General features: G+C 44.0%; 1 protein-coding gene across 5 annotated transcripts in view; it reads left to right on the top strand.

Moving 5' to 3' along the window:
- The first annotated feature begins 13,809 nt into the window (after window positions 1–13,809).
- The window catches only part of ATP11A (ATPase phospholipid transporting 11A), a 239,391-nt gene continuing 231,259 nt past the window's right edge, over window positions 13,810–21,941 (top strand). For 3 of the 5 annotated variants that reach the window (XM_034758138.1, XM_034758139.1, XM_034758142.1), the window contains exon 1: window positions 13,811–14,256. In XM_034758138.1, the coding sequence (XP_034614029.1) occupies window positions 14,218–14,256 (39 nt within the window). In that variant the 5' untranslated portion in view covers window positions 13,811–14,217. Of the gene's footprint in view, window positions 14,257–21,941 lie in introns of all 5 variants that reach the window. The other 2 variants (XM_034758140.1, XM_034758141.1) reach the window with 1 other exon arrangement.

The following is a 21,941-nucleotide window of genomic DNA, read 5'->3' as shown; positions in this document are numbered from 1 at the left end:
ATAACAGGATTCAAAAAAGAACTAGATACATTCATGGGGGATAGGTCCATCCATGGCTATTAGCTAGGATGGGCAGGGATGGTGTCCCTAGCCTCTGTTTGCCAGAAGCTGGGAATGGGCGAAAGGGGATGGATCACTTGATGATTGCCTGTTGTGTTCATTCCCTCTGGGGCACCTGGCATTGGCCACTGTTGTAGGATACTGAGTTAGAAGGACCTTTGGTCTGACCCAATATGGTCATTCTTATGTTCTTTATAGTCTGTGACTGTTTCTGAGTTAAAGGCATGACAGAAATCAGGCATGCCGATGAAGTTTACATCAGCATTTCACCAAAGTAATATTTGATCATCTAGAGTGGGGGAGAGATGGTAATAGTCCCCGTTTTCTGTACAATCACTTTTGTTTTCTCTATCTTGTAACAACATTCTCTTACCTCTCCACCCCAGGGTGTGTCTGCCCTTACTCTAGTGCTGGAGTATTTCCCAGTTTCTTCTTTCAACAGCAGACATTTCAGATGCCTCTTTGATCTTGCCTGCACCTGAGTGAGCCCAAAGGAGCAGCATGATTGGGCCCAGATTTGCATGTCAATTGTCCATGGCTGGAAGAGTTAGACTGAATCAAACTCATGGTCTTTGAAGCAGCAGGATTTGCAATTTTTGTATAGTTTAATTTGACCAGATACGTACTGACAGACTAAAGTCCACCTGTCTTAGTAGGGCAACGATTAAGATACAGGTAGGGCCCTACCAAATTCAGTCCATTCTGGTCAGAGGGTTTTAAAACTGGTCAATTTCAAGATTTCAGATGTTTACATCCGAAATTTCATAGTGTTGTAACCCTGGGGGTCCTGACCCAAAATCGGATGGGGGGGGGGTTGCAAAGTTGTTGTAGGAGGGGCCACCCTAACTTCTGTGCCGCCTTCAGAGCTCAGCTCTGAAGGCAGCACTTTCCCAGCTTCCTGCAATTAGAGGAGGTTCGTGGAGGTGGGTAGGATCTCCCCCATCCTGCTGCAAGCACCCCAGCTGGGGCTCCGAGCTGCTAGTCCAGGCCAGTGACAGAATAAGGCAGAGGACCCCAGCCAATTTGGGCCCCTGTGCCCCAGCCCTGGAAGAAGCCCTAGGGCAGAAGCCCTGACTGGGTCACTCTGAGCCCCAGCACTAGCCGTGGGGGAAGAAGCCTCGAGCCCAGGTGCCCCAAGCCCCGGCTGCAGCCGCGGGTCTGAAGCCCCAAGTCCGGGCTGTTCTGGCTAGCGGGGGGAGGGGGCGAGGAGTGGTTGGAAGCCCTGAGTCTGGGCTGCCCTGGGCTCTAGCTGAAGTGGCAGGGGGTGGAAGCCCCAAGCCCGGGTTGTCCTGGCTGGTGTGGGGTATGGGTGGCGTGGAAATCTAGAGCTTGGGCTGCCTCAGGTGGAGTGTGGGGGTGGGGGGGCGGAAGCCTCCAGCCCAGGCTGCCCTGAGACCCATCTGCAGCCACTAGGAGTGGAAGCCCCAAGCCCCAGCAGGAGCCATCCTGGGAGGAAGCCCCGAGCTCGGCACCCAGAGTTGCGGCTGGAGCTGCGGGGGAGGGGAAAGAGGGGAATGGAAGCCCAGAGCCCGGCTTCTAGGCTGCTGCTGCGCAGAAGTGAGGGTGTAACACCCTCATTTCTGTATTGCCTCTGGAGGTGGATCTGATCTCCCCACCAAGAGTGGCCGTGCAGGTGAAGGACAACTCCAGTCCCTCCCCAGCATGTCCGGAATAGCAGCTAGGAGCCCCACACTCCCAGCAGCAGGGGAGATCAGATTTCATGGGGAAAGTCTGATTTAACAGTCTGTGACACGTTTTCCACGGCTGTGAAATTGGAAGGGCCCTAGATACAAGTATTTTAGTCCTATTCTTCTTAGAACTTAAGGGAGCTGGACTGATTGGCTTTAAGACTTCTTTCCAGCAGGGCTCTTAGCTGAATTAATGTCCCAGATGTATTAGACTTTTTCGTTCCTGATATGCTGAAACTTTGCTGGGAATAATATAGCGGTTCCTACTCCTGCTTTTTCAATTGCCCATTTAAGAGGCACTCTTTCTAATGTGCCCATTAGAGAGGACTGAGCTCAAGGAAACAAACAATATGGCCTTGATGAATTATTACATTTGTTTAGCTATTTTCAGACCGTGTAACAATCAGAGTCAGAGTAATAATAGCCATAACTTATTAGCCTTTTAGGTTTTGAACATGTGGATCTGTGGTGGTTTTCACTCGTGGGGGTGGCGGGGCACTGCTAGTGGTCAAGACTTTGAGCTTTCAACATGCAGGGGGCAGGGGCTGAGACCCTCCCACTCCACCAGGCTCCAGCCCAGGGTCCTGTGAGTGCAACACAAGGGTCTCACACCCAGAAGTATCTTAAAGCTGCCCTCCCTGGGCCACTTCCTACCACCCTGCTATTGTCCAAAGTTTGCAGTCTATCACAGGAGGCTGTAAAGGGGGTCAGCTCGCCACTTGACATCTTTTCTTGGCCAGGCATGGTGTGATAGTTCTCTCCCTCTTGGGGCAATGGCTGCCTCCTCATGTCTTGGCCCTCTGGCAGGTGAGTTCCAAGTCTCTCGCCTTCCAGGGGAGTCCATAAACAAAACACGGGGAATCAATGCATAAACTGGGTTAATAGGTGAGAGGGGGAAATACCTCCCTCTCAAGGTATAATAGAAGCAGGTCCTCCCTTTCTTCAGGGAGGGGTCTTCAGACAATTGTTGAGGAAGAGATCCTGCCTTCCCTCAACCTTTTTCTCATGAGCTGCAAGGTACAAGTCCTTTCTCATCCCTGGTCTGCCCATACATGAGCTGTTCTGCTCCCTTTTAGCATCTCCGCCAGTCTTGACATCTCTTGCAGGGGTGGCAGGGTGTGGCTTAATCCCTTGTTGCCCAGTGTGGGATTTATATACTCCATCACAGGATCCTGTAACTCCTTCTAAAATATGGTATTTGTTGTTCAATGTCAGGGTGTTCAAGCTTATTTTGATGGTCTGGGATTCATAATCAATATCTTCTAGAATTCTGAGGACAAAGAGATTTTAAACCCTGACTTGGTGCTTTAGTGTTTCCAATTCTCCTTCCAGCAAAGAATTTTTTTATAAGCAATTTTGTAATTTTCTTGACGTCTTTGAGCTCAGATTCCATGCAGCCTAACGCTGCTCAGTAGTAAAATCTCTTGGATCTTAAATTAACAATTTCTCAGAAAACTACTCTATTTTTTTCCCTACAAAGGAGGCAGATTTTTGTTTACAGTCCATCTTAATGTGAAGGACTAAAATGATCTTTCAGTCCCTTTTATTTGAGCTTGTATTTCACTAGTGGTTAAAATGGAGCTGCTGGCTGGATTCATATAATTCTGAGCTGTTTGATTTCCCCTTACTTTCCCTCCTTTTTTTGCTCACTCTTAAAACTGGGTCAAACAAAGCCCTTTCTTCACCTGTTTGGAGGGGGAACATTACTTATGTGCCATATTTGGCAAACTGTGTTCCAGCTGAAGCTGCTCTTTTCTGGTTGGTGCGGAGTTCTGCCCCTGAACAAATACCTAATTCTGAAGAACCCTCCAAACAGGATTTACACCTGATTAAAAATAGCATAGGTTCATATTTATTAATAGCAGCATAGCTGTGCAATTCATGACCCATTATTATTAAGTATTTGTACAACAAGAGCACCTAGGAGCCCCAGTCACAAACCAGGACTCCATTGTGGTAGGCACTGTACAAAAAAACAAAACAGTGCCTGCCCTAAAGAACTAACAGTCTAAGGCCAGGACTACACTAGAAGTGCTTTGATGGAATAGCTATACCAGTATTCTATACTGACAAAGCCCTCCTAATGTAAGCACAGCTCACCCTGGAAAAATGGTGCTTTTGCTGTTATAGCTTACTCCAGCTCCCCACCCCTCCCAGCGAAATAAGCTATATCAGCAAAAGTGCAGTTTTGCCAGTATAATGCATCTACACTAGGGGCTTTTGCTGGCACAGCTCTGTCAGTAGCAAATCACACCTCTGACTGACTTAGGCCTGGTCTACACCTGAAACTTAGGCCAAGCTAGCTACGTTGTTCAGGGGTGTGAAAAATTCACACACCCCTGAGACATAAGTCAGCTTAACTAAGTCCCCGTGTAGACAGCATTAGGTTGATGGAAGAGTTCTTCCATTGACCTATCTGCTGCCTCTCAGAGAGGTGGATTACTACAGTGATGGAAAGACCCCTTCCACCATTATAGTAAACGTCTACACTACAGTGGTGCTACTGCAACTCTGCCGCTGTAGCATTTCTAGTGTAGACATACTCTTAGCCATGATGACAAAAATCTGTACTGTAGACCTGGTCTAAGTATAAGACAAAAGACCACAAGTAAATATAGACAGACTAGGAAGCACAAGGAAACAATGAGATAATATTGATCAACATGATAGACAGTAGTTTCGGCATACCTTAGTGCAGGGGTCACCAACCTTTCAAAAGTGGTGTGCCGAGTCTTCATTTATTCACTCTAATTTAAGGTTTCGCGTGCCAGTAATACATTTTAATGTTTTTAGAAGGTCTCTTTCTCTAAGTCTATAATATATAACTAAACTATTGTTGTATGTAAAGTAAATAAGGTTTTTGAAATGTTTAAGCAGCTTCATTTAAAATTAAATTAAAATGTAGAGCCCCCCAGATCAGTGGCCAGGACCCAGGCTGTGTGAGTGCCACCGAAAATCAGCTCGCGTGCCGCCTTCAGCACACGTGCCATAGGTTGCCTACCCCTGCCTTACTGTTTTCTAAAGCCTAGTATGTACCCCATTAGAGGTGTGTGAGAACAAACCTCTTAATTATTCTCGACAGTCTCAGCTTTCAATAACTAAAAAAGAAAAAAAGCCTCTAGCAAGCAGTTGCTGTCGCACAAATAACTTTCAAAATGTGAAGTGTGTGTAACTGGTGCACAGGCTGCTCCTGAATCTGCAGAGAGCCTGAAACAAGAGCTCTGAGACGAGAACAGCACTTGCTAATTCAGATGACAGAGGTCACACTGAAATTGTCAATTTGTTGTTGACAATTTCACCACTTGTCGAAGCATGTAAGAAAGGAGAGGACGTTTATTATGAAGATCTGCAAGAGTGTTTCCAAAAATTTGGGGGGGGGGGAAGATGTATGAATGAAGATGAGTAGGTCTTTAGCACCAAATGGAGCATGATGCATTTCATTTGCCTGAAAGGGGAGAGACGACACTCAGGTTTCAAAAGTTTGGGAAACATTCATATTGTTGGATGCTGACCATAAATTCTGCAGCAAAAGTCTTGATTTTATTTGCTCACAAATACTGGATTCTATGGCAAACTGTAGTAGCATGAAATAAATGAAAAAAGTAATCAGATTTTTGTTGAATATTAAAATTAACTACACAATCAATGCAATATTGATGTTCATTTTAATGCAATGACAGTCCTTTAAGGTATTTTTCCATTTGTTTTATCCTACTGCAGAAATTTCACTCAGTCATCATATTTTGTATTGACAATAGGGTAGTGGGGGATGGAGAAAAATAAGCCAAAGACTTGGCTCACAGGAGGTTTTGGGTTCTTGAAGGCTGTAATAGCGATAGAGGGTATGTGAGGCAGTAGGAACTGGGAAGGGTGAAAGAGTCAGGAGCCTTTGTGAAATCAAGTCATCTAGCAGACCAATCAGCAACACACCTTCTTTCTATGCCTGAGGTAGGGGCAGCATTTTCTGTGGGACCACAGCACCACTCAAAGCAGAGACTAACATACTTCTCACATAAATCTAAACACTGCAGAGCTTAACAGTAGAGATAGGAAACATATACAGTTCTAGCTATCATATTTCATGAGTTCCCATGCAAGTCTGTATCTACAGCAAGTTCCTCTTCATTTATATAGTGCATGCAATATAACTAGGTCCTATTTTTCAACCTAGCCCTTTTCTCTCTCCTGGAGAGAGCAGGGGAGGCAGAGGGGCTAGCTAGCTACCTTTTGATCAGTCCCTTACGGCATAGAGCATTGGCTATAGGTTTGCTCAAGAGATCAAAGATCTCTTTAGATTAAGGACTGCATCTTCATATATGTTTGTACCGTGCCAAGCACAGCTGTAATACTAATATTAAACAGAAATAGATGATTGGCAGTGGGTAGAGAAACCATTCCTGATGTTTTGCAACATGTGTGTGTAAGCAGATAATCAGGCCATAGTTTTATTCACTCTTACATGATATCGAGCCATTGCTCCCCACCTCTGCCCATCCAATTATGCCAGATTCAGTTTCGTATTAGTCAAATTTTCCCACAAGCAACTTCATACCTTCTCTCATGCCACTTTTTATGCCTGAGAGCAGAGCCTCATAAAAATCCACAACTCCATTACATTTTTATTAATAAATTAATGTACATTGAGGGTTATTTTTTGTTTTTAAAAGAGGATGGGAGGGGAAGTAATTTCAGTTACACCCAAGTAATTTAATTGATGTTAATGGGGCTGCATAGTTGTAAATGAAGACAGAAATGGAGCCTAAGGGCCAGTCCTCTCAAAGAAAGAATTCCTACTTCATGACTTCAAAGCATGGAAATCTTCATAAATCACTTCACATGGTGCCAGTTTTGCCCCTTAGTATCCTCAGTTTGCTTTAGGGGCCAGAACCACTTCTCTTTTCAAGGCGGGAAGGTGGAAGGAGCAAACACTCCTTTCCCCTCAGAGCAATTTGTTGGAAAATTGGGAAATAGAAATTTGGAGTTCCAGCAGTTTATATAGTCCTCCTTTGCATACATACTTCCAGGTGCATGGGGAAGGATGACCCTTAATTTACTGTACTTGGCTTCAATGGAAGTATAACAATTCTTTTTATTTTGGATATAAATCATATCCATTAAAATGATTGTTCTGTCAGAGTGATTAGGTATGAAAACACCCACCCCAAAGTTGCTGTTTTAGATCTTGTCAGGGTAGTCCCCACATTTCAAAGGTAGTTTTCTTTAAACTGGCTTTAAGTTATTACTGTGACTCTGAACAGTAAACTATTGTTGCAGTCATTAGTCTTTAGGGCTGTAGCCTATAATACCTCTTTTGTAATAACAGCATAATTTGAAAATTGAGATTTTTATCCAGTTAGATGTCAGTAAGCAGTGATTTCAGGAAGCAGATAAAAGGAACAGAGCCAAGAATTAAGGTAATTAGTACTTAGAGTTCCTTTTATCTAAAGATCTCACGGGTTAACCTCTACCCGCCCCCATGCCCTTGTCATACTCCCATTATTCCACCCCAGCACTAGCCAGTTGTACTGAATCAATAGGATATGGAGGGAGCAGAACAGCACCAATCAGACCGCTCTTTAAGTGGGCCAACACTAAGTGACAGCTGTGGGAGCACACTAGTATACACATTTATTTGCAGTTTCTAAAGTGGTGAGCATTGTTGGTGGCACTTAATCACAGTATTTAACATTACTTAAACTACTGCCCAAATACATCCCCATTACACAGAGACTGTTACTATTGTCTTACTTTAGCATTAATCATTAGTGCTCACTAGCATTAAGCATCAGTTCCCTGGAACAATTCCCAATAAGACTGCTATCCCTGAGTAAACTGTATTCTATCTAAGGGCAGGTCTTCACTACGGGTGGGGTGGGGGGAGGGGGTCGATTTAAGATACGCAAATTCAACTACGCAAATAGCGTAGCTGAATTTGACCTATCGGAGACTACTTACCCCGCTGTGAGGACAGCGGCAAAATCGACCTCCACGGCTCCCCGTCGACAGCGCTTACTCCCACCTCCGCTGGTGGAGTAAGAGCGTCGATTTGGGGATCGATTGTCGCGTCCTGACGAGACGCGATAATTCGATCCCCGAGAAATCGATTTCTACCCGCCGATTCAGGCGGGTAGTGTAGACCTAGCCTCAGTATCTGAACACTGAAGGGTCAAATCTCTTTCCTCTACCTTGAGCAGTAGAGTCCCAGACACAGCAGAACAAATATAGTTTCATTGCACATGTCAGGGTTCCAAGAGTCTCTACTGAGTGCGCATCCGTGTATCCATAGGGGACATCTGGAACATCCAGTCTTGGATCCTGAAGAAGATACCAATTTATGCCTGCTCCTCTATGACCAACCTATTTCCTGAGATCACTTCTCTCTCTCTCTCTCGGTACAAAGTAAATGAAGGCTGTAGCCAGCAAATTTAAAAAAAAACAACTTTGGGATATCTTCCCTCCTCAAATGAGGGTAGGGCAGCCTCTAGCTATTTCTCAGACTATTTTGGGGAGTTCCTTCTTTCCACAAAACAGAGAAAGCAAGGCTTTCAGGCAGATTGCTGGTAAACAGTCTTTTGAAGTTTTTTCTCCCCAGCAAAGAAAAGAGAGACTCAAATGCAAACCATCAGAAAAACAGTCGCTTTGCAACTCTTTCCCTTCCTCCAGGCTAGCTAGTCAAACATAGAAAAGACAAACTCAAAGTCTTTTCATAGTATTTATCCCGGGAGGAACCATGCTTTTTGCCAGGCTGTCCACACAGAACTGCTTCCTCACTCCCAGCAACCCTTAGCAACTTTGGCCAACATTCACAAAAGGATTTAGGAGCTCAAGATCAACATTTTGGCATCACCAAGATCCTCAACCTCCCTGCTTAGCTGCTGCCTAGCTCTGGATGTGCCTGAATTTCTGCCATTAAAATCCCTGAGACAGCTACATTTCTGCTGCTGGGCATGCATATACCACCTCAGTCCTGGCAGATAAGGCTTGTCTCACACCTAGGTGCCAGTGGAATCCTTAAGGTAGGTGCCCCCATTCATTAGGCATACTCAGAGCACACCTAAGTTCACACAAAATGTCCAAGGGGAGGCAGGCAGGCATAAGAGGCTTCCTTTATAACCCATAAATCCCATTGGTTAGGAGACTCACCTGGTATGTGGGACCCTGGTTAAGTTCTCCCCTCTGCTTAATGAGGCTGAGGGCTTTGAACTTAAATGTTCTCTGGTGTGTGTTCTAATCACTGGGCTATGGGATATTGAGGAGTGGGTCTTTGTCAGTCTTTCCTGTTGAAGCTGTACTACGGTGTATAAATAATTAATAGGCATTGGTCCAGAAAGAGTGTGAGAATAATTCTATAGCCCAGTGGTTAGGGGCTCTATTTCTCTCCATGATCATATAGGGACTCTAGGCACATAACTCAAGGCTATGGATTCCACTGGGTGGCAAGACACCTAAGTTCCTTTATAGATTTAGCCCTTCCTTCCTCTTCCTTATAAAAACTCCAGGAAGACTAACAGATTCCAGCCATTCCCTGGATGTGGTGGCTAACCAGTAGTACCTGCTGGTTAATTCTTCCCTTCCCAGTGTACATGTCCAGGATTTTTGATGCCATCATCATTTTCCTGCTCCCACTGAGACTCAAATGAATGGTCTGCCCCAGGACAGGGTGGAATTCTAGCCTGTGTTCATATACAAAAGAAGTTACACATTAAAGTTAAGATGATGAAATGTTGTGAATAAATTTTTTATTCTTGTATATCTAAGCAATTTTTTTCAGTTTATGTCTGCGTATTTCCCATTCTTTCCCCTCATTTAGGGTGCAAGATTTTCACTGGTATGTCCCAGTCAGGAGGAGCCTAGGATAAATTATTGCCTGCTTAATTGAACTGATTTCTATTCATATATCAACAAGTTGAAGTAAACTTAGATCAGTAACTTTACTGCAATTGCAGACAAGGTCCCCAGGGAAAAAGCCTCAATGACTGTGGCCATTACACAGCAAGTGACATGATGGAATCGAATGTGGTCATGGGTGAAGGCTTCAGGGACCTAATACACCTCAATGAGCCTGCCTACAAAGTGCTGCATCACACTATGTTCCCTAAGCAAGATTCCCAGTACGGACAATGCTCACAATGCCAAGCCTCTAATACTCAAGATCAACCAGACATAGCAGTGCTACGGGAAAAGCATAGCACCATCTTTAGGAACCAGTTTTCCACCAAACAAGCTTATAACATTGGCAACAAGTTTGCACACATGCTACAAGCATATCAAAAAGCTTTTGTGGGTTATTAATATTGAAGAACTTCAGAAAATTGCATTTGACAAATTTCTTCGACTATTGATAAGTATAATAGATTTGTCGTTGGTTTGTTAATATGAGCTGAAGACAGAATTATCTTTCTGTCTGTCTGGATGTGCCTGAAGAAAATACCCAGAAAAAAAAACATGTCCTAGAGACCATTGTCCTCTAATTTGCATTAACCTTTCCAAACAGGGAAACTTGATGACTGTATTATTGCATACTTTTTCTCTGAACCAAAAAAGTGATACAATATTAACCATTACAAAAATGAATGTATTTACTTTATGGTATTGATTTGCAAAATCACTCATGCTTCCTAAGTAAAAGGCTGTAAAAAGATTGAAGACCAAGTCAGGAAAAAAAATGCAGATATTGTTCAGAAACATGAACCCACAACCTTTTTGAAACCAAAAATGCTAATGCTACTAATTTGAGTGCTTTATTTGGTGGGAAAGAACAAGCCACTAAAACAAGTCTTTTTTGAGCACTGAAGCAGAAGAATGGTAATCACAGATGATGTTAAAAAGGAATTTTATTTACTTCGCTGATTTTGAATCAGTTACCCATTTCAGTAACTAGAAAATATTTTTAAAAGTAAAATACCCAATGTGATAAGTGTCTTATGGTGCATGCTAGTTGTGCTAAATAGTACCAGTCCATCCAGTTATTTTCACATAACATAACAGTGACTCTCAGTTATCTGACCCCCAGGATAAACTGATTGCTTTTTTATAATCCTGCCCCCTCCCCACCCACCACCACACAGGCAGCAAGAGACAGTTTGCAAGTCATATAGATGTGATGCTGTCAGAATTTATGATCTACTAGGTGGTTTGACATGCTGATCAGAACAATGGTAAATTGAGATCAAACTAGCCAGAGACATAAAAAGTAACAAGAAAACATTCTATAAATACATTAGAAGCAAGAGGAAGACGAAGACGAAGGACAGAGTAAGCCCATTACTCAATAAGGGGAGAAAAATAACAACAGAAAATGTGGAAACAGCAGAGGTGCTTAATGACTTTTGTTTCGGTTTTCACCAAGAAGGTTGGTGGTGATTGTAAGTCTAATGCCAGTGAAAATGAGGCAGGAACAGAAGAGGCTAAAATAGGGAAAAGAACAAATTAAAAATTACTTGGAAAAATTAGATGTCTTCAAGTCACCCAGGGCCTAATGAAATGCATCCTAGAATACTCAAGAACTGACTGAGGAGATATCTGAGCCATTAGCTATTATCTTTGAGAAGTCATGGAAGGCGGGAGAGATTCCAGAAGACCTGAAAAGGGCAAATATAGTGCTCTTCTATAAAAAGGGAATTAAGGACAACCTGGGAAATTACAGACCAGTCAGCTTAACTTCTATAGCCGGAAAGATAATGGAGCAAATAATTAAGCAATCAGTTTGCAAACATCTAGAAGGTGATAAGTGACAGTCAGCATGGATTTGTCAAAAACAGATCGTGTCAAACCAACCTGATAGCTTTCTTTGACAGGGTAACAAGCCTTGTGCATAGGAGGGGAAGCGGTAGATGTGGTATATCTTGACTTAAGTAAAGCTTTTGATACTGTTTTGCATGACCTTCTCATAAACAAACCAGGGAAATGCAACCTAGATGGAGCTACTATAAGGTGGGTGCAAAACTGGTTGGAAAACCATTCCCAGAAAGTAGTTATCAGTGGTTCACAGTAATGCTGGAAGGGCACTTATAAAGTTCATGGATGATACAAAGCTGGGAGGGGTTGGAAGTGCTTTGGAGGATAGGATTAAAATTCAAAATGATCCTGCGTTAGTGTTTTTGTTCTGTGGCGTGTGGAACCTATCCTTGCAACAAAGCCCGATGCCAACTCTGTTCACATATCTATTCAAGTAACATCATCATAGGACCTAATCACATCAGCCATACCATCAGGGGCTCGTTCACCTGCACATCTACCAACGTGGTATATGCCATCATGTGCCAGCAATGCCCCTCTGCCATGTACACTGGTCAAACCAGACAGTCTCTACGCAAAGCATAAATGGACACAAATCTGACATCAGGAATCATAACGTAACAGTAGGAGAACACTTCAACCTCTCTGGTCACTCAGTAACAGACTTAAAGGTGGCAATTTTGCAACAGAAAATCTTCAAAAACACTCCAACGAGAAAAGACTCCAACGAGAAACTGCTGAACTTGAATTAATATGCAAACTAGATACCATCAGTTTAGGCTTGAATAGAGACTGGAAATGGCTGAGCCATTACACACATTGAATCTATTTCCCCATGTTAAGTATCCTCACACTTTCTTGTCAAACTGTCTGAAATGAGCTATCTTGATTATCACTATAAAAGTTTTTTCTCTTAATTAATTAGCCTCTTAGAGTTGATAGGGAAACTCCCACCTTTTCATCTTCTCTCTCTCTCTCTATATATATATTATCTCCTTACTATATGTTCCATTCTATGCATCTGATGAAGTGGGCTGTAGCCCATGAAAGCTTATGATCAAATAAATTTGTTAGTCTCTAAGGTACCACATAGAACTCATGGGTAATCTGTTTGCAGGAATGGGCCTTAACCTGCCCCCCCCCCCACGCAACTATTACCAATAAGGAGTATTTAATACATAGGGAATATATTCCCAGTCCCTGTATATTTTTCTATGTTTACAGTATCCTTGTGTGTGTGACATGCTATTTACCTCGATTTGCAACTGTTGGGACCTATGTGTGGTTTCACTCCTATAAATTTTACAAATAAAGTCCAGAACGGAGAAAACTGAACATCTGCTCCATCTAAAGTTCCCTTTCCTCGACTTCCCATCCTCAACAGCAAAGGAAACAAGGAGCGCTCATCACTGGCTTGGTGCTCTGCTGCCCTAGAGCTCCCAGCCGCTGCAGCTCGGAACTGCGGGAGCTCTCTGGGGTTATCCCACTGCTTCGACAAGTTCTCCCCCCCTCCGGGGAGAGCTCCAGCTACCATCACTCCCTCCACTGCCTGCGAGGTAGCATCAGTATCTCGGTAGTTGGAGATTAGGGCTTTACAGCAAGGTGATTAAAGAAAGAGCTTCCCGCTCTTTTCTCTTTGCTCCACTTATGGGATACACTCTTTCAACAGGCGGGAATCTCCCTCTGCTTTTCGGATTTTCTGTTGCAAACTTGTGTGAACAGATGGTGGTTGATAGCACTTTCTGAGATTGTCACTCACAACCCATACGGAGCCAGGACAAAAGCTGCAGCGATAAGGACAAGGAAGGATTGTAAAGAATACGTGTATGTTAATAAAACACTCACCCTCTGCGGCATCAGCCTGCATTCTTTGCACCCCCACATCTGACTTCAAGGAGTGTTTTGGGTGTGCAAAATATGCAGGAGAAAGCTCCTTGAAGCTATAGCGGAAGAATCAAAGAGGACTGGAAAAATGAGCTGTAACGCGGGGAGTTTTCCCCTGGAGTTAAAACACAGGATTGGGGGAGGGAGGCAAGATGCAAACGCTTCAATCCGACACCTCCAAGCTTCGGTGAACCGAGCGCCTGTCAACCCTGCCCTGAGAGCGCCTCACTCACTGTCAGGCGCAGTGTGAAGCTCAGAATAGGAGTGAAAGGGGCGGAGCGCGGCTCGCTGCGTGGGCTGGAAGGGGGAGTTTATTTGGGGGAGGGGGCATGCGCATGCTCTCACGCCCTTTATGACGTGAACAGTCTGAATTGCAGGCAAAGATCAAAGTGGGAGGCGGGCGGAGCTGGTCTGATCTGGGCAGGGCTTAGGAGCTAGCGAGCAGAGCTAACTGCACGCTCCGTAAAACATTGTCTGGCCGCTAGGAGCCAGAGCAAAGGGCAGAGGCAGGAACCCTCCCCCGCGGGTTTTTCCTCCTTGCAAAGTGTCCAGGGGCAGCACCTCGAGCCGAGTTCCCTGCTCTGGGGATGAGGCGCCGGCAGGAGCAGCGGCGCACACCTGGGTAGCCGGCTGCGCCTGGCGCACGCATGATTTAGCCGGAGCAGCGGAGGAGGAGGCGGGCAGAGCGAGAGCTGGTGGGGCAGGGCAGGGGAGTCGCTCTCCGCTTCCCTGAGTGGGCGTGTGGGTGGCTGAGGAGGAGCAGCCACTGCTCCATGGAGGCGAAAAGTGGAAGTGAGGCGAGCTAAGCAGCCCAGCCGGCCGAGTGCCTGAGCGGCTCTGGCTCACCATGGATTGCAGCCTCATCCGCACGCTCATCAACAGATATGTAAGTACCTGGGCCGCGCCGCGAACTCCCCGGCCGGCTGCTCCCAGCGGGGCGCTCCCGGGAGCCGCTTTTCCCTGGCTTGCGGGGGAGCGAAATGCCCGCGTTAGACCTACGCTGGCCCGGGGAAGAGCCTCCCCCGGTAACCCACAGGGTGCTGCGAAGCCCCCGTCACTCCATCCTCCTTCCCTCCCTGTGACCGCAGCTCCTTCCCGGGTTGTGTGTAGGATCGCTTGGTCCCCTTTCGGAGCAGCCGCGCTGCTCCCTGCGAGGGTGGGAGCTCTGCCGGGCAGGGCAGCAGGTTGCGGGCGCGTCTGGCTGACAGCACTTGCACACCCAGTTACGCTCACTGACAAACCACTTACTCCCGGGACTCCCCGCACTTTCCAGCTCTGCCCCTCTCCTTTCCTGCCTCTCCGCCGGCCCGTTTGCTTCTGCAGAGCGCGGCGCCGCTGGGTCAGTGTCGGCCGCTAGTTGCTTGGAGGACGTGAGAGACTTGAACTCTCCAAGCTGGACCAGCAGGTGCCTCTCATGTGAACGCGCTTACGGGGCGAAGTATAAACACTTGTTCTGGCTCTAATTGCCATGTGTTGCGTCGATACAATATTTTTGGCTAGTTAATGGGCTCGCTGGTGAGTAGTTGAATAGTATAGTGTTTCGGGCTATTCAATACGTGAAAACTAGATTTTATACAATGATAAATATTGCTCTTGCTCGACAGTAAGAAATCCACCGAGAGATGGATGGCTGTGTATACTAAGTCTGTCTTCTGCTTTTGGAAGCCTTTACATCTGAAATAAAATATTTGACACCCTCTATATCTCCAAACTTAGTGAAATACAAAGCCTTAAGGTAGCACTCAAAGACAATATAGCTATTTTTGTCAAAGTGATTACAATGAACCAGAATAAATCTGTTCAGACAGTGACTCTCTCTTCAGTTGAAGGCTGACAGTAAGTGATCAGTCATGAGTTTGATAGTCTCATGATTTGCAGGGAGGTCAGGAGAAGCCTTCAGGGCTTATCATTGCACATGACTGAAAGGATGATATGATTTACACAGTTGTTAGTGTTCCCCAAATATTTCTGGGAATTGTCTTGCACTCTTTTACTAAAGCAAAAGTCAGCTGTCCTACCTAAAACAGGGACAACTTACTGTACACAAAAATAAGTAATGCTACCAGAGTGGACCAGAATTAGCAATTAATGGCAAATCTTATTTAATTTAGAATTTTTTTTAAGGATTGAATTTACAAGTATTTCTCACAAAACTAAGGTGACATGCACTGTTAAGTGCAAAGTAATACACATTAGAAAAAATAATCACAACTATATGTACAAAATGATGGGTTCTAAATTGGCAGTTATCACTCAAGAAAGAAATCTTGGAGTCATTGCAGATAGCTTTCCGAAAACATCCGCTCAAAGTGCAGCGGCAGTCAAAAAAGCTAACAATGTTAGTTGCTGTTAGGAAAAGGATACATTATGAGACAGAAAATATCATAAAGCCATGATACACCTACACCTGGAATACTGCATGCAGTTCTGGTCACCCTGTCTCAAAAAGATGCATTAGACTTGGGTGGGGGAGGGGGGAAAGTACAGAGAAGAACAAAAATGGTTAGGGGTATAGAACAGCTTCCATATGAGAAGAGTTTAAAAAGAGCTGAACTGTTCATCCGAGAAAAGAGACGACTAAGGGGGATATGATAGAGGTCTATCAGACCATGGATGATGTGGAGAAAGTGAACAGGGAAGTGTTCTTTAACACTTCATGTAACACAAGAACCGGGGTCACCCAATGAAATTAATAGGTTGCAGGTCTAAAACAAACACACAGCGCACAGCCTATAGAACTCATTGCCAGGGGATGTGAAAGCCAAAATTATAACTGGGTTCAAAAAAGAATTAGATCAGTTCACAGAAGATAGGTCCATTAATGGCTATTAACCAAGATGATCAGGGTGATCCCAAGCTGTGGGTATCCCTAAACCTCTGACCATCAGAAATTGGGACTGGATGACAGGGGATGGATCACTCCAGAACTGGCCCTTCTGTTCATTCCTTCTGAAGCATCTGGCCCTGGCCACTGTTGGAAGACAGGATACTGGGCTAGATGTACCACTGGTTTCACCACAGTATGGCCATTACTTCATATGAGGAAAAATGAATGAACAAAGCCCATGGTTTTGAATTCTGTATAAAAGGACAAACAAATGATACCAAAATTAGTGTTGTGTTAAGTTGGAGAAAAATGTATATTGAGGAACAAAAGAATCCGTGCTAAATCTGGCTTTAATCTTCATCCTCACTAATGATTGGGAAGAGAGGGTAAACAACATGCTTAGGAAGTTACTACTAAAAACAAACAATAGAGATTAGAAATATGGACAAGAAATTGAAACTAAATGTGAACTAATGCAAATTAGTACATTTGGGGATGGGGTGGGAGGGAAGCCAAACCATAAATACTTTATGGGATGCAGGTAATGTTAAGAGACCTTGGGGTGTTCAATGCATGTATGGGTTTTTTTTGGACTGCGTATTCAGAAGCATCTTGTCTTAAGTCAGGGAGATGATTTTAATTATCTGGTGAAACAGTAGCTAAAGTACCCAGTTTCTTTCTAAGCTCCTCAGTCAGAAAGATATGGACAAATTGGAGAGAAATGAGAAGAGATTGGGGGGGGGGGAAATGAGAATAAAATGACAGGTGTTGAAGAGATTTCCTCGTGGAAAGACTTATAAAACTGTATGCTTCAGCTAAGTGTGGGTGGGTGGGATGGCAACGGTGGACATGTATTCACACACCTTTAGAATGTAATCCTGAAGGAAGGAGAGGCATTGCTAAATATTGTACAACTTTAAGTCTGTCCTTCAGTTGGATCTGCATGGTGGAGGATTCAGCTCAGGTGTACTCTTATGCCCATGCAGAGCCCCATTGTAGGCAGCGAGTCTCCATTTGGGGGCAGTGATTTGTCCGTGTGGATCCAATTGCAGGATCCGGCCTAAGCACAGAATAATTTTGTATATAGCTGTGTTCTGAAAAATGATTTCTAAGTTCTAATGAATAGTCTTTCAGAGAAGTGCTGCAAACAACTTTGGTAAAACCAGGCTAGAGAATATGCTAGAAACTATTCTAAGAAGAGAGAGCGAGCGCATGTAAAAAATAATCATGTACTTGTGGGAGGATGGACTAAATTTCTTTTTAATTTTGATTATTAAACAGGCTAAACATTAAATGCAACAACTTCATAAGCTGAATTATGAAGTGTTCATATTTCTCAGAACTTTCTGCTTTAGAATAAAGTCAAGATATGTGGGAGAATTGAAAAGATCTTTATAATTCACCAGATTTTCTAGACTGGCTTCTATGCATGGCATACCTTCATCAGTTGCTTGTTATTACATTGCTTGGAGCAGGTAAACTCTTTCCTATTTTCTCTGTTTGTCTTGGTTTCTTAAATTTGAATTTATTATTTTAAATGAGGAAAACTCATGAAAGAAGCAGCTGTGGACACAATAAGGCTTACCACTTCAGAAAACTCTGCAAGTAGATGTCTAGCCAGTTACTTTTCCCAACCCAGTGGTTGAACTGTTCTCTTTAACCGTGGCAGTAAACATACTCTTGCAATATTAAATACCATCCCTGAAATTGATTGGCATGAATGATTAGTTCATTAGTCCATGCCATAGCAGTGCATCTTTATCACTGTTATTGCATAGATGAGGACACAAGCACTCGTCTCATCTTTCTCCTCATACCAGAACTTTTTAAAAAGGCTGGTGATGGGGGGGAGGGGGGGCGAGAGAATGATACTGCTGGAGGAAAGCTATAGAGAAAAGGTCAGTCTTATGTTTGCCTAAACAAATGTCAAGCTCAGACTTAGTCTGACTTTGCTTGGTAAGTTGAGGTCCTGTCACTAAGAATTCTCTGCCCCTGAGTCTTCTCCTGAATCATTTTGGCTACAATGGTTTTGTGGTGTGTAGTTGTCTTGGTGGATTGTGGATGGATAAATGGTTTCTAAGGTATCTGGGTGCTAGCCTACTAGAGGCTTTGCAGATGAATAGTGTTTCCCTGGCAGACTCCAGACTAAAATTGGGCTGAGTGATATGATCTCTTCAGTCTCTGGCTAGTAAACAAATGCAGCATGTTGAATTAGTTGTAGCTTCTGTAAGGTGGTCTCCATCAGTCCCAGATAAACTACACAACTGGAAGCTGAGGTGATAAAGGCATGAGTTAAAACATCGGGATCCTTTATTCAAAAGGAAAGGTTGCTCTTCTGACTTCCCAAAGTGGGAGGTTGTTCTCACTACAGTTGCAATCTGTGTCCAAAAGCAGTGTGAAGTTCAGTATAACTTCAAGGTTATGCAAAAACTAAGATCTGATGCTCTTAGTTCAGGGCAAAATTTGTTTTGGTTAGTGTAGCAAAGCGCAGACTCACGCCTGCGGTGCCTCCTGCTGGTTGCCCTCAGGAATTAGCTCTTTGACCCAGGAGCGCCCTCTGCAGGCCAGTGATCCACTTGTCGTCGGCCCCCATGTCCCTCCCAGGACCCCAGTGCCCTTATCTCAAGGTTCTGCCTCCTGCAGTACTCCACAGTCTTGCTGGGTTTCCCCACCCCCTATCCCCACATCGCCTCAGTTGTGGCTACTGCCAGTCTCTGTTTAGCCCCCGCGTCCTGGGGTGGACTGCAGTCTATCAGCCGATCATCACAGGCAACAAGGGGTTTGGACTGGCTGCCTTAACCACCCTCCGGCTGCCCCTCTGCAGGCCCAATACCTAGGAGGCCTAGAACTAGGCCCTGCAGCCTGGGGAGTTGCTGGCCTAGGGCTTTCCAGCTCCACCTCCCTCTAGGTCCCCTGGGTGAGTTCCCCAATAGCCAGGCCTGTCTCCCTCTCAAGTCAAAGTGAGACTGCTCCCTCTGGCTTCCCTGGCCGCCTTATAAGGCCCAGTTGCTTAGTTTGGGGCGTGGCCCCAGCTGCAGTCACTTCCCCCAATCAGCCAGGGTTTTGCTCCCTTTCGCAGCCCCAGCCCTCTGCAGGACTTTTCCAACCCCTTTAGGGTTGGAGCAGGTGTCCACCCCGATATAGCTAGTATCTTCAGGTAAAACACTAGACAAAAACATTTGAATTGTTTGTCATTTGTTCGCTTATTTGTTCCAGGCATGAGGACCCTCGATAATGACATGGGCTGCATTGGCAAACCAGACTTTAACCAGTATGCTGAGCACTTCCAAATATCATACTGTGTCCATACCATCTCCCTGAGTGATGGGGGAACACTCTAGAAGAGTAGAGGTGTTAATAGTAACAGTGTAGTCAAGTCCAAATGTGTTTTGCCTCCTTTCTGCAATTTATTCTCTGCTTCCACACGTACCCTGTCCTGTACACCCCTAAAGGGCTGTGGGTAAGAGAATAACTTATATAAGAGATCCCAATATGTCAACAGTTTGTAAATGCTTTGGGATCCTTGAGGATAAATAGTGCGATAAGAATATACATTTTTAATATTAAGTTTAAAATAGAATATTTCAGTGTGAGCTTTGTTCACTGAAAGTAGTGCTTTAGTGGGTTTGTTTGTTGAGCATAATACATAGGTCTTTAACTGAATATTTGTACTTTATTATTCATAGTTTTTCTGTAATATAGCACAGAAGTTTGACTAAATTTATACTGTTATTTAAGTTTAAGCCATTCAGTTCCCTGAAGTCTTGAACATGTTTTGATTCTTATGGCAAACAGTGAAAACTAATTTCCCAATGAAAAGTTTCACTGAAATTTAACAAATATATACATGATTAAAAATCAATACAGTTTGTATCCAAAAGTTTTTGTTTCAAGTTAGACTGACTTTTTAGGGGTGGAAATAGACTTGAATTTTGGCCAATTTTACAATGAAGTTAAAGTAACTTCTGTGCCTGTGATGGGGGTATACAAACCCCACACTGGGCCCAAAGGAGCCATGCCCCAAACTGAAGGTGCACATAAGACGGGATGTTACTCGCTGCAACAGACTTACACTCTCTGCAGGAAGGAATCTGCTGGTGTTCCTTCCCACAGGGCCCTGGGCTAGGACCTGGTGGAGAGGAGAGGGCCTGTGTTCTGTACCATACCCCACTTACGGCCAAGGCCCAGATGCAGAGGGAAGGCACAAACACTCCCAGCCTGAAGTCAGGAACCAGGCACAATTAACCCTCTTCTTCTCCTCTCGCTGCCCCCTCTCACCCCCCAAAACCCCCTTGGGTCAGGTGCACTACCCACTAGAAAACCCAGCCTTCCAAGCACCACCCTATCACAATATCCCTAATAGTACTTCCTGGTAATTTTTCTGGTTTTACAATCACATTTTGATTAAAAAAGTTTCTTTCCTCTGTTGCTGTGTGAATGATTTAAAGCAGACTGGAAAATCGTACTCTACAGGAGAAACAAGGAAACTGATTATACACAAACGAAAACTGGTAGTAATAGAGAATCTTTTTCTCTAAACTCACAGAAGTTTACTATAGCTATTAACTGTAGTAGACATGTGACTTCATTTCTTTGCATTTTAGAATCCAACTTTGAATTTGAGATGGCTGCACATCTTTAAATAACCTGAAAGGTGTATTCCCTACTGTAAAGTCAACTTTTGTAATATGTAGCTATAGTTAACTGTAAACAGATAGCTTTGACATTAACTGTATGTAATACTTGGGTATATTGCCACACCAATATTGAAAGCTCATTAAATCTTGAGGCTTTTATTGGTGGGTTTATTTGATTTGATTCCGCCCCCCCCCCCCCCCCCCAAAAAAAAAAAAAAAGCATTCTGAATGTGTGCTTTGACAGATACAGCAGAACTGTGTAAACAGAATCTTTTGTCAATGGGTTAGAGGTGAATCCTGCATTTGAAGGCAGGTCAACTTGAAGGTCAGGGCTTGAAAATACTTACTAATAACAAGGTATTCGTCTCATTGCTACCCATTGGGTCTGAATAGCCTCAGTGAAAATGGCCAGTTTTGTTAGCTTTCCCAAGCTGCAGCAGAGGTCCTGGAGCTATCCATGTGCAGATTTGGGAAGATAGCATTGCATCAGATAATACTTGAAAGAGTTGTCTTTCCCCAAGGGCTAGAAACTTAATTAAGCCCCCCCCCCCCAAAAAAAAAACTTTATTTTTCAAATATTGGTGGATATATTATGTGCCTTTCTCTGGTGAATAGTTGGGTATATTTTTCAAGCCCTGCTAACGGTGGAAAAAAACCTGACCTCATTCTTCTGTGGTGGTTTTTCATGCTTCTCCTCTCACCTTCTTGCTCTTGTAATCTGTTCTAATTCATCCCCCTTCTTAACTGTTCTATGTATCCCATGTTGCTTTCTTATTTACTTCACCGAGTTCAGTGTTACAAGTAATATGTAATTAAAATACTTGTTTGATAGCCAACACCGCTATTTCATGTTCCAGGTTTGGCTTTTAAGGTCTTTCTATTTAATAACCATAAAAAATAAAGGTTTCAGAGTAGCAGCCATGTTAGTCTGTATCCGCAAAAAGACCAGGAGTACTTGTGGCACCTTAGAGACTAACAAATTTATTAGAGCATAAGCTTTCGTGGACTACAGCCCACTTCTATATGCATCGAAGAAGTGGGCTGTAGTCCACGAAAGCTTATGCTCTAATAAATTTGTTAGTCTCTAAGGTGCCACAAGTACTCCTG

The sequence above is a fragment of the Trachemys scripta genome, chromosome 1, assembly GCF_013100865.1.
Source record: "Trachemys scripta elegans isolate TJP31775 chromosome 1, CAS_Tse_1.0, whole genome shotgun sequence".
Classification (NCBI taxonomy): Eukaryota; Metazoa; Chordata; order Testudines; family Emydidae; genus Trachemys; species Trachemys scripta.
The sequence above is the reverse complement of the archived record's forward strand: the minus strand, read 5'-3'. Positions and strand labels throughout refer to the sequence as shown.